The 13,135-nt window shown below is 38.4% G+C and overlaps 1 protein-coding gene across 5 annotated transcripts in view; it reads right to left on the bottom strand.

The window, feature by feature from the left end:
- LTBP1 (latent transforming growth factor beta binding protein 1) overlaps positions 1 to 11,642 on the bottom strand; it is a 421,971-nt gene extending 410,329 nt beyond the window's left edge. For all 5 annotated transcript variants that reach the window (XM_031951251.1, XM_031951252.1, XM_031951253.1 and 2 more), the window contains exons 1-2: positions 10,550 to 11,642; positions 9,470 to 9,540 (exon numbers count right to left, since the gene is read on the bottom strand). In XM_031951251.1, coding sequence (XP_031807111.1) covers positions 9,470 to 9,540; positions 10,550 to 11,091 — 613 coding nt within the window. In that variant the 5' untranslated portion in view covers positions 11,092 to 11,642. The remainder of the gene's footprint in view (positions 1 to 9,469; positions 9,541 to 10,549) is intronic.
- Positions 11,643 to 13,135: the final 1,493 nt, after the last annotated feature.

Genomic DNA, 13,135 nt, shown 5'->3' with positions numbered 1-13,135 from the left:
TCTATCTGGGCTAAGAGACAGCAATGACAAGTCAGTTTTAATCTTCCCTGCTAAGGAAAAATAAGTCATTTGAGATGCTATCTCTTAAAATCATTGAACTCAAAAAGTAAAAACAGCTGTCTGGAGGCACTGTCATACAGTGGAAAACATGCCAGATTTACTCTGTCACCTACTATCTATGTGTCTTTGGGCATATATCTTCACTTTCTGGAACCAAGTTCCCTTCTCTGTAAAATAAGATAGTTGGACTAGACTGGACAGCCTCCAAAGTCCAAAATTCTTAAATTTCTGCTCTTATTGTTCTGCTTAATTTTCCCACCTTTCTCTCTTCAATTAAAAAAAAAAGTGTCATCCTACTTAAGTTTTTTTCTTATTTTTTCTTAATCTTCCATGAATCCTTCTTTCTTTCTTAAAACTTATTTCAACTGGGTTGCCTCTCACTTCTTGATATTATTGTTCAGTTGTTTCAGTCATGTCCCTCTCTTTGTAACCCCATTTGGGATTTTCTTGGCAAACATATTGTAGTTGTTTTCCATTTTCTTCTCCAGCTCTTTATATGATGAGGAAACTGAAGCAAGCAGAGTGAAGTAAAATGCCAGAGTCCAGATCTGAACTCAAGGGAGGAATGAGTCTTTCTGACTCCAGACCTAGCACTCTCTCCACTGCACTATCTAGGTGCCCACATTTAATTTCTCCCTCAATGGAAAAAAAAAATAGGTATTTACCAAAAGCTGAGGGGAGGGAGTGAGGAATCAAAAACTGAGGGAGAAAGTGGGAAGGAATCAAAAGGAAGACCTATAAATAATAAAACAGGTCACACCTCTGAGGTTTATGATACCCTATGGAATCAAAAAACTCATAAACTACAAAACAGTAATACTAATTCTTTGGAAAGAATCAAATTTTAGGTCATCTGTTTTGCACAGAACAGACATCACTATTGGCATTCAATTAAGACTATGCCTCATTTCGATTCAGTTAGCAATAGAGGTATGTACACACATAAAGTACATCTTCCAAGAACTTTTCAAAAGTGGAACTTATCAACTTGAGGGAAGTGGGTTTCTCCTCATAGGACATTTTTAAACAAAGTTTCTCTTGGTAATCTCATTAGTTCTAAAGAATTCAACAATCATATCTATGCAGGACACTCTCAAATCCACATATGATAAATTCCAATCACACTTCGCCAGCTTCCTGGGCCTATCTTCACCTGGATATACATAAGAATCTTAAAACCAATTTGTCCAAAGTAAAAATCATTAAAATCATCTTCCACCCTAATTTCCATATTTCTGTCAAGATTATCACTATCTATCCAGTTTCCCTGGTTCTCAAACTAAGAGTCATCCTCAATTCTTCACTTCATCATCAAATCAGTAGCCAAATCTTATTGGTTATAAGGCCATCTCTCTCTCCTCCATTTCCTTCTCTCTTCTTACATACCAAAACCAATCTAATTAAGACCTTCATCCCCACTCACTTGAACTACTGAAATAGCCTCATAATTGATCTCCCTATTTCAAGTCTCTCCCCACTCCTTCATAAAGCTGCTAAATTGACATTCCTAAAGTACAAGTGTCACCGTGACACTCCCCTACCTAAGAAGCTTGAGTGACTACCAATGGCCTCTAGAAGAAAATACAAATCCTCTGCTTAGCATTTAAAGCCCTTAACAATCTGGCTCCAAACTATCCTTCTAGGATGATTTCTAATCACTCCCTCTTACACACTCTCCATTTAAGCTAAATTGGCCTCCCCATACATGGCATTCCAGTTTTCATCACAATATTTTTGCACTGACTTTTCCTCTATTCCTGTAATGTTGTCCCTTCCTATCTTGACTTCCATCAACTCCTCTAATCAGATCTTTTCCTGATTTCAATTTTTTGAGCCACTTACCTTCCCACCTTCAAAAAGATTACTTTTTATTTATTTCATATATATTTCATGTTTCCTTTTCTATGTACATATTGCTTCCCTCTCCTTATTCACACCACCAACTGAATGGAAGTTTCTGAAGGGAAAAAGTTTTGGTTTTGTCTTATAAAATACCTAACCATCTAATAGACTTCATAAAGACTTGCATAATCAAATTTATGACCACTTTTTAAATATAATGAAAGGCAAGCTTTCATTTGTGTATATGATGAACTGAATATTCTCAAAGGCTTCTAACAACTTCGAGATTCGATGATTCTGCAAAAAGTCATGTTAAGTATGTATTTTATCATTTCTTCATGGCAAATAAATATCCAAATGGTGCATGGAAATATCTGTTGTTTTTCACCTACAAGGATGAGACTACTTATTTTACATTTATTTTATTTTAAACTTAAGGTTCATTTATATTCTAATCTTCATACCTCATTTCAATTTAAGTTGTAATCAACTGAATATTGTATGCTGGGTCCACATAAATCAACTGATTTATGTGAATAATGAACAAAATAAAGACAGAAAAATAGACTCAAATATAATTTTTAAAAATAATCAAACATAAAGCTCCATTATGTTTTAAATAAATTTAAGATGAAGATCTTAAACTATCCAAAAATGAGAAATGTAATTATATTGTACATTTAAATATGTATACTGAATGATAATATATACTAATATACTATATACTAAACTTCTAATTTAAAATTGCTAGCCTTTAAAAGTACTTGTGTTTTTTATGTGAAAAATATGTACATATGTATATACACACATTCATATACATACACATACATACACACGTGTGTATGTGTAAGTTCAGTAGTCTCACTCAACTGTAAAGAGGAAAGAAGTGAAAAAAGTAAAAATCAGTTATTTAATAATTTAAATAATATTATCTAAAAAATTAGATACACCCCCACCCCCCAAATGTTTGTCCTGGATTTTCTCCATTCACAAATTGTTATTTTTCCTCTAAGATCAATACAGCATACTTTCCCATTGCCAAAACTGGGAAGGCAGAAAACACTCATCTATAAATCTGGGCCATTGTTGAGCTACTGATCCACTAGGGGAAAAGAGAGAATTCTTAAAACTAATAGCAGCATGATGTAGAGGTTTCCCTCTACATGTAGAGTGTAGTCATGTGACCTGATGTTGACTCTCGCTAACTGAATGACTGTCAAGTCACTTAACTTCTCTAAGACTTATTTTCTTTATCCATTAAATGGGAGTACATCATATTTGTGCCAACTACCTTAAGGGGCTGGTTAGTAGAAAAGACTCTAAAGACCCCTCTCAAACAATGACAAGCATTTAAGTATCTATTAAGTACCCAACCCTAACACTACTATGGGCTAGACCCAAGCGATACCAAAAAAAAAAAAAAAAAAATCAAATAGTTCCTGTCCTTAAGGATCTTAAGGTCTAATTATACACACACACACACACACACACACACACACACACACACACACAAGTATAAGGGTTGGTAGGATAAGTCATTTCAGCTCTAATACCAAAGTAGGAATGGATTTCGATTAATTAAAGACCTTAGAATTAGAATGAAATTGCATAAAAATTGTGTTCAGATAGGAAAAAAATTGTGTTCAGTATTTAAGGGATGATCAGCTATAATAGGCTTGACTCTTTTCAGCAATACAATGATCCAAGATAATTCCAAAAGATTCATAATAGAAAATACTATCCCCACCCTGAGAAAGAATTATGGAGTCTTTATGGAGATCAAGGCATACTATTTTCACTTTTCTTTTTTTTTTTTTTCTTCTCATGGTTTTTCCCTTTTGTTCTGATTCTTCTTTCACAACATGACTAATGTGGAAATATGTTTAACATGATTGTACATGTATAACCTATTATCAGATTACTTGCTGTCCTAGGGAGGAGGGAGAGAGAAAAATGTGGAGTTCAAAATCTTGAAAAAATAAATTTTGAAAACTATCTTTACATGTAACTGGAAAAAATAAAATACTATTAAATTGTTTGAAAAAGAAAAAAAAAAAAGAATTGTGTTCAGTAGGGTGGATTAATCAAAAGAAACCTGACATTCCCTAGGGATCATATAGCTGTCTATAAATTATCAAACAAGTTAAGATACTGAGGATTTTCTAGAAACTGGAGCATTTACATCCCTGAAAAAAAGGGAGTGGTAGTGAGGAGTAAAGGAAAGGCTCCAGAAAGGGATGTCAGACATCCCATCTTCCCATCAGTGTTCAACACAACAGAGACTCTCATATTGCCATTGTATTCCAAATGGCATTCCCAGATCAGCTGGAGGCAGTATCCATATCCTTGGGTGTCATGAATAGACTAGATTCAATGGCTGCATAATGAGTCCATCAAAGAAAATGTGCCTAAAGGACCTTCCTAAGTACACTATGAATAGGAAAAAAAAAATTTCTGGAAGTCAGAAACTGTGGTTGGTCACATATGCATTATATGTCCAAGTCCACTTCTCCCTAGCCTTTATGTTCCATGTATGACAAGAGGAAGAATGTGTCACAAACTTTGGAGAGTGGGAGAAGGATAGGGAGAAATTTTTTCTAGTAAACATTCTTTTTGTAGTACTACAGTAAAATCTTCCTTTTAAAATACCACTTAAGGCTGGCTGACTAAATGGATCTCAACTAACAACCTTGATGGGAAATATATCAGTGTAGGCTTAAGTCATAGACATTAGAGAGTCACTCCTATCCCTCAAGAGTTAAATTTAAACTCAGTGAGGATCTCAGGCCCAATTCATTTATGAGAGTAGGAGTTGAGATGAGATTCCTCAGATCTTATATGGATTATAGAGATGTATGCAAAGCATATTAAAAAAAAAAACAAATATAAGATAAAATTGTAGAGGTCCATGGAAGCAGCACTAGCACCCCTGGGACAAGAAAATAGTTAGGAAAGGATTCAGGGGATAGAGGAGAGGAAGGGAAGCATGCAGGGGTCCTCAAACTACAACCCGCGGCCAGATGCAGCAGCTGAGGACGTTTAACCCTCTTACCCAGGGCTATGAAGTTTATTTAAAGACCCACAAAACAAGGTTGTTTTTACTATAGTCCAGCCCTCCAACAGTCTGAGGGACAGTGAACTGGCCCCTTATTTTAAAAGTTTGAGGACCCCTGATTTAAGGTATGAGGCATAGCCAGTGCAAAGATATGGAGAAAACAGATTATGTATGAAAAAAGTAAGCTGGTTAGTTTGCCTAGACCATAAAGTTCATGAAGAGTAGTATTATGTAATAAGACAAGAAAAGTAGTTTGGAGGATGATTGGAAGAATGGTTTTTAAATGACAAATATGTTTATAATTGATCCTGGAGTCAAAATATCTTAGGAGTAGATTTTGAGCTGGAAAGTACCTTAGAGATCATGGAATCACAAAATCATAAGATTTCAGTTGTAAAGGATCTCAGAAAGGAAAGAATCTCAGAAGCCAACCATCTAGTCCAACTTATACATCAACAAGCATTCCCTCCAGAATACAACTGACAAGTGATTATACATTTGCTTGAAGACTTCTAGTAAGAAAGGAAATTTACCATCATGCAAGTTAACACATTCTACTTTTACAAAATTTTTTCTTGTACAATAAGCTAAAATCTCACTTATTTCAATTTCCAATTGATCCTTTGGGACTAATCTGAATAAATCTAGTCCCTTCTACCCACTACAATCCTGTATTTGAAATATCACTATTAACATCTTTCCCTAAATCTTTTCTTCTCTAGACTAAACACCCCTAATTTTGTCATTTTACAGAAGAGGAAATTAAGCCCTGAGAGGTTTAATGCTTTATTTCTAAAATAGTTTATTTAGATTGATTCCTCTCAGACCAGGAGGATAGAGAAATATGAAAACACTAGACTAGGTCATTGGACGGCAGAAAAAAAAAGGTCACAACTGCCACCTGCTTCACAAGTTTGCTTTGGATCAGCTCACTTCATCTTGAAAGATTACATGAATCCAAGAAGTGCAAGAACTTCGGCTGTTATGTAATATGGAGGAAAAATAAAACTCAAAACCATATCTTAGCAATAGATTTTAACTGCTTCATGCATGAATTTCTACCATTACAAAGTCCACTGTCCCTCATTTTGTAATTCAATAGGTAATGGTTCCCTCTTCTCCAATCCTTCTTGATGTGTCATTTTTCAAGGGTGCTGCCAACACAGTTCATCACTTTACTACTGACTTCAATTCTCTTTCTCCCTTTCTAGATTGACCTGCCCCTTGAAATGATTTTGTGGAGATATGACTTTGGTCTCATTTATCAGAAGTAGATGATGAGATGGAACGAAGACCAGATTTGAAATCAGAGGATCTGGGTTGGGATCCCAGCTGTGTTACTTAGTACACATGAAACTCTGGTAGAATCCATTCTAGGCCTCAACCTCCATAAAATAAGTTGGACTTCCTTGCTTTTGCACAGGCTGTCCTTCATATCCCAAAAGCTCTCCTTTCTTATCTCTACCTTATAAAATCTCTGGTTTTCTTCCAAGATGAACTAAAATTCCAAATGAGGCCTTTGCTGATTTTTAACCTACTCTCCAAACACCAGTATTCCCCCTTTTAAAAAATTTGCCTTGTCTTTATTTGGATGTAATTTGTATGTATACATGTCTCTGTCATTGGGCTGTAATTCCTTGAGATCAGGAGCTAGTTCAAGTCTATCTTTCTATCCTCAAGGCATAGCACAATGTCTGGCACAAATAGTAGCAAGCACTTAATAAAAGCTTATTTGCTGATTGATTCCAGCTCTAAATCTTTAGCTCTATGTACCTTCTTCATCAATATAAAAAACATACTTCTTAACTCTCTCCAGAAGAGCTAAACCACATCTGCAATGATGTATTCAGGTCCAGACTTAAAATTTTAGCAAGATTAAGCTTGAGCATGTCAAGAGGAAAAAGACTAAGAAGGCAAAGGGACTAGAGAACAAGTCATGGGAAGATAATTGAAACAATTAAGAAAGTTTAGGCTGGAGATAAGGAAATAAAAAAGGGGTTTATCACATGAAAGAAGAATTTTTTTTTCTGCTTGGCCATTCAGGGGCAAAGCATGGAAGTTACTGAAAGGCAACTTTAGTGTTCATGTAAGACAAATGTCCTAACAATTGAAGATGTTCAGAAGTGGGGTGGGATGTTTTGGAAGTAAGGAAATACATAATTATTAAGTTCTTACTAGGTGCCAGATATTTTACAAATATTGCCTCATTTAATCTTCACAATCACCCTGAGAAGTAGTTATTGTCTTTATTGTCTCCATTTTACAGCTGAAGAAACTGAGACAGGGAGAATTTAAGTGACTTTTCTAGAATCACATAAACAATAAAAGGATAGGGCTGGATTTGAACTCATGTCTTCCTGATCCAAGGCCCAGTTGTGCATTGGGTCACCCAGTTGCCTCCTTTGGGAGGTTGTGAGTTTCCTGTTACTATAGGTAGACAAACAGAAGATGGATAATCTCATGTCAAAAATGTTTTAAAGTGATTTCTTGATCATGAATGGCCTGGGCTATGTAATTTAAGGGCCATCTTCCAACTGAGTTTCTATGATTTTGTTGAGAAGTCTGCCAAAGGAAGAATGTGCCTATTCCTCTTCTTGCTGTCTAGAAAAAGAGAGGTAATGGGATGGACTCCCAATATTCAGACTCTTCTTGCCCTCCTAGATCCAAGAACCTACTCTGTTCTCAGAATCTTTTGGAGAAGTGGTCTTCTACTATATAGCTAGTCTCTCTTCTTTCCACATCAACATTAGCAGCAACATCTGCAAAGATTTTTATATATCATTTTTTCTCTTATAAATACTAATGAATACATATTGATTATTATAGGATCATAAATTTATAGTTAGAAAGACTTAAAGGTTATCTGGCCCAACTCCCTCTTTTACAGATGACCCAGAGAAGTTAGATCACTTTTAAGCAATGTGAGAGATGTTAAGTTAAAAACTGTAATCATACACTGTTTGCTGTTCTTTTTTTTTTTCTTCTTATCCATACATTGAAATAACTAGATTTGAAGCTATTTATGTTATATTTGGTTTGTACTATACATAGCAGTATAAAATTTGGCATAAATTTTAAATTTGTAACAGATATCAATTAATCTAATAACTATTGTTTTAAACTAAGTTTTTATTGTATGTATTACTAGCTGAAATATAGCAGACAAGTATAGTTTACAATTTGAATGACCATTTAACCTAAAAAGTCTATAATCATGGGAACCAGAAAGAATAGAATACTTCTGATCTAAGGATTAGTTAGAACACTATAAGAGAATTAGTGTGGCACAGTGGATAAATTCCACCTGATATTTCTAACTGTATGACCTTAGGCAAATTACTACACCTCTCTGAATCCCAGTTTGGAAAATCATTTGTAAAATGAGATGGTTGAACTAGCTGGCCTCTAAGGTCAAGTCTGGCTCTAAACTGACAACTCCACAATAAATACCAGAACCTTGAACCCAAAATCATTTTCTGGGCTGCCATTCGCTTCTTATTAGTGAGGACCAAAATGATTAATTTGCTCTAACATACATTTTCCCTAAAGTCAATTTTATAAATAACTTTTTTTTGAGGAGGACCAAAAATTAAAAGCAATTTTCAAAAATAATTTCAGTGGATTATCTATACTGTTCTTTGATTTTCATGTGAACATGCAAAATCATTCTTTTAAAAATTATATCTCTGGAGAAGAGAACAAGTCAAATTTGTTTTACTTTATACCAGTAAATAAATTTTAAAATTAAACAATTTCAATTCATGTTCTACTGACTGTTTCAGAAGGATTGCAGAGAATACCTACAAGGTTCAAAATTTTTCAAATGGATAAAATGCCTTTATTTATATTTAGCATTCTTATTAGAATTATTAATCAAGAGGAAGTCAAAAAGACTACTTCCCTTTGTCCTTTAACGGCTACAAGTGCATGGGAAAAAGTGGATCCTTTCACTGGATTTAGAGAAGTCCCACAGGAATATCTATTAGTAGATGTTAGAGTACCACTGACTGGCAAATCTTGGCTGCTGTTTTCAAACAGCTTTTAAACTGATAATGTTCTATGTTAGTACATATATTACCTAGGGGGTGGCATCCTCCACTTTAAGAAATTTTTTCATATGTTTTCCCCATGTTGAAGACAAAAGTTGTTAGTTCTGTTATGCCAATAATGTTACAATGAAAATGTTTTTGTATTTGCCATTTTCTTACTTGAAAGGTATGATAGAATGATTAATAACTCAGTAAGGTGCCATGAGACCAAAACTGACCTTTGGGTAGAAAGTGACGTTTCCAAAATATTACTGCACAATAATTACTGGGACCCAAAGTATTTCCTGAGCATTAATGACTGTCTGGGGTTAATGACATGAATATTCAGACTCAACATGCCCCAAAATAGTCATTACCCCCTGAGAAATTATTTGTGCCTGGATCACTGTTATTCTGCTCTACCACTGCACAAACCCACTTCACAAAAAAGTTTTCTGGGCAAGTTGTATTCATGACTACTTACGTTTGGTGCACCTCTGAGAGCCAGGGGCTTTACTCCATCCTTGACAGCACTGCCCTCCACAGACATTCACCCTGCAATACAGCAAAGGTAGGAAGTAATCCAGCAGCAAATATTATCATTCTGACCTCCCCCAAACCCAAACTTCAAAAGGCTTTTTCCCTCTAAGAGCAAAAATCCTGCCTTAGGGAAGGCCTAACTGGTTATACAAGGTGCCCAAAATTAACTGCCAAAGGGGAGAAGATAGTAGAGCAAGGAAGTGAGGAAGGAAGCCATGGAGTCTTAATGAAAACTGATTCTTCCGCAAGAAATACCATCTTTGTAAGAGGAAAAAAGTCATAGTAAGAAAATTCTGCTTAAAAAGGAAAAAATACTATGTTGTAAGAATGGTATTAGTATAAATAAGCAATAAATAAAATAGTTTCAGAGATAAGTTTTACAAAAAGACATTCTTGATATATCATTCTTTAAAAAATAATCCAACTCTCTAACCTCTTTCCCCATCCCCATTCATGTGATGTTTCTACACTTAGAAATGCTGAATTAAAAGTACAAAAATTGTCAGAAACAATCTTTTAGGTGAAATCACTCCTACAGACTGTACACAGGTGCAGAAAACATAAAAGTACTAAGATGCAGAGGCCTCAAAAAAGTGCTATTTTATCAAAAAAAAAAAAAAAAAAAAAAAAGGACTATGAATGGATAGATACTAGGAACTGATTTCCCTAGCTAAATTAGCTTGAATGGGGAACAAGTAATGTCTTCACGTTTTACACCCATTGTCTAAAGTAACTGTTCAACTTGAAAGAGGTAACATCCCAGGCTGAAATGACTTTTGAAATTTTCCACAACATAGTAACAAAGAGTATATCCTGGTCTTAAATTCATTAAAAGTAACTTTGTTTCTCTAGCTATCATTGCATCCTTCCTGGCTTGCTGGATGGCAGAGAATGGTACTTGCTTTCAGCCGCTTTGTACAGGCCCGATGTTTCTCTGAAGTTTATTCCCAATTCTTCTGGGGCAGGTAGGAGGGATCTTCTACCGAGAGGTGTTAGGAGGAAGGGAGGGAGGTGTTTGCCTTACCCCTGCAGCTGTTGCTTCTGGTGAACCTGCAGACTGGAGCTGGAGCTGCTGCTGTGGGTCTCCTGTTGTACTTTGGAGCGCACAACGTGCCTGCCGGGTTTGGTAAACTGCGCCGCCGAAGGGTGGCCAACGGGCTTGGGATGGTGCTGCACGCCGGGGCCCAAGCGGAGCAGCTGCTCCTGCGGGGGCTGCGGCTGCCGGAGAACTTGCACGCTTGGCGTGCTTGGTTTGCTCATCCTGCGGGTCCGTTCCTGTGTGCTCCTGCTGCTGCTGCTGCTGCTGCTGCTACTACTGCTACTGCTGCTGCTGCTGCTGCTGTAGCGGGTGTTGAGCGCAACATTGAAAGTTCTCTGTTGCCTCTGATGCCCTCCTAGAGTCAGGGCAGAGCCCAGCTGCCCCGTAGCCCCAGCGACCCCGGCGTCAGAGGAGCCGCTCTGGCCCGGACGCACCACATAGGTGATCCTTCTCACCCTGCTGTGCACCGAGGACGCGAACACCCCGGCCCACAACAGGAGTCCCCACCTGATCCAAGTCACCTCCATGGCACAAGCCGCTCGGGGAGCGGGAAGGGGACGGGCACTGCACACTCGGGGCGCGCTCTCTCTCTCTGCTTGCCTTGGTCGCTCCCCTACCCTCTCCCCAGGACTAGAGCGCTGCTCCCACTCAACAGTGCTACACGGTTTTCCTGCTGAGCCTGCCCCCGCCCCCCGCCACTCTGCACAGCTCAACTCTCCCTCCCTCTTTTCCCAGAAGAAAAGCTCAGATCCCAAGGTTTTAGCAAAATCGAGAAAGGAGCCGCTCGGGAGAGGAAAACATGCTCAGAGGTGGAGAGGGAACTGTAGGGGGAAGCCAAGCCAACCCAGACCCCAGCAGAGAGTGGAGAGTAGGAGGGGGCGGGGGTGGGGGTGGGGAGCCGGGAGAAAAGAGGGGGAGGGGCGAGGGCCGGGGGCGCGCGGAAGGTACGGACTGAGATTGACTGAGCGCTCTCCTGCTCTCTAAGAAACAGATTTTTCCTCAGCGAGACCGGCGGCCAGGGATCTTGGGGGGCCTCAGGGGTGGTGGAACTTGTGTGTATTTGTTAGTGGGAGAGGGCGGGAGGAATCAATCACTCTTTGGGGCAGCCCGGGCAGGAAAGTCTTTTTAAAAGTTTCAGAGCGAGTGAGCTGAGTGTCAGGTCCGAACAGCCAATCTCTAGCAGACATGACGTCAGGCAGTAAAGCCTAATTGGGGAGACCGTGAGATGAGCCGGAGCTAGAGATCTCAGCCACAATATGCTCCGCTCGGGCTCAGGCGGCGGCGGCGGCGGCGGTCGGGAGGCTAGAGTTACCCCAAGTTCAGAAAGTCAGTATGAAGGATTCTCCCCACGGCGCCTTCTCTGCCCCCCTCCGCCCCCCGCCCAGCTTCACCGTAACACATACACACTTCTCCCCCTCCCCCACTTCCAATTGAGGACAAAGAACTCAACAAAGTCACTGAATGGTCCTTTTCTTCTTGAAGGCTCCATTTGGAAAATGCTGGGGAAATGGGGGCAGTTTCTTATCAGCGTTTCAAACAGATGCTCGTTCAAATGGTATTACCGGGGCTGGTGAGCCCTGTCTGGGCCTCAGGAACCCGATAGAAGGAAATGTGGGTCTGTAAAATGAGGAAGAATGGACCTGAATTCTAATCTCGCTTGCTGTATGATTTGGAGGCTTGTTTCCTTGTCTGTAAAATAAGGGAGTTGGAGTGAAGGATGGCTAAGATCCCTTCTAGGTCTAAATCTGCGATCTTAAATAACTTTTTGGAAGTGCTCTGAGCAGGGATAGTCTAAAAGTAAAGGTTTTCCATGAAGATAAGGTAGTTCTAGTTCAGTGTTACTGGAAAGAGGGAGAGCAAGACCGAGATTTGAATCCCGGCTCTGACAAAATGATTTGTGTGACATATTAACTGCTTGACAGAGGCCAAATCACTTAACCTCTTGAAGCTTTCATTTCTTCTGTAAACTAAAGAAGGTGATAGTCGTATTACCTACCTCACAGAATTATTGTCATAAAAGCATTGATTAAGCATGAATTATTTAAGAGGCATTGTGGTAGGTGTTGGAGATACCAAAAAGAAAGAAATAGTCATAGGATCATAATCCATTTTTTTTAATGGAGGAAGAAACTGAGGCCCAAGAAGAGTTAAGTGACTTTTGCACAAGGTCACACATAAGTATCAGAATCATAGGATTGAAACTAGGTATATATGCCCAGGATATCATACTACTTTAGAGATTATCATGGGAAACAGTATGTCCCCATATAAGAACAGAAAACGTATACATAGTAATAGGAAGAGGAAGAGTTTAAGGCACTTGAGGATCAAGAAGGGTCTAGAGTATTGCCTTTGCACATTATATAAAGTATTATTTTACTTGGCCTGGACCTGTCATTTTATTAATGTAGGGAACTTCCAACATGGAAACTCCATCTAATGATACACATCATCAAATGGTCTATAACATCATTTGAGATAGTAGTCAGGGGAGTTGAAGTGTGGGGGGAGATGGACTGAAAGGTTAAGTAACATAGTAAACTAAGTAAATAGTCACAAAGTGGTTTTATG

Source organism: Sarcophilus harrisii, chromosome 2 (genome assembly GCF_902635505.1).
Source record: "Sarcophilus harrisii chromosome 2, mSarHar1.11, whole genome shotgun sequence".
In the NCBI taxonomy this organism is placed as follows: domain Eukaryota; kingdom Metazoa; phylum Chordata; class Mammalia; order Dasyuromorphia; family Dasyuridae; genus Sarcophilus; species Sarcophilus harrisii.
The sequence above is the reverse complement of the archived record's forward strand: the minus strand, read 5'-3'. Positions and strand labels throughout refer to the sequence as shown.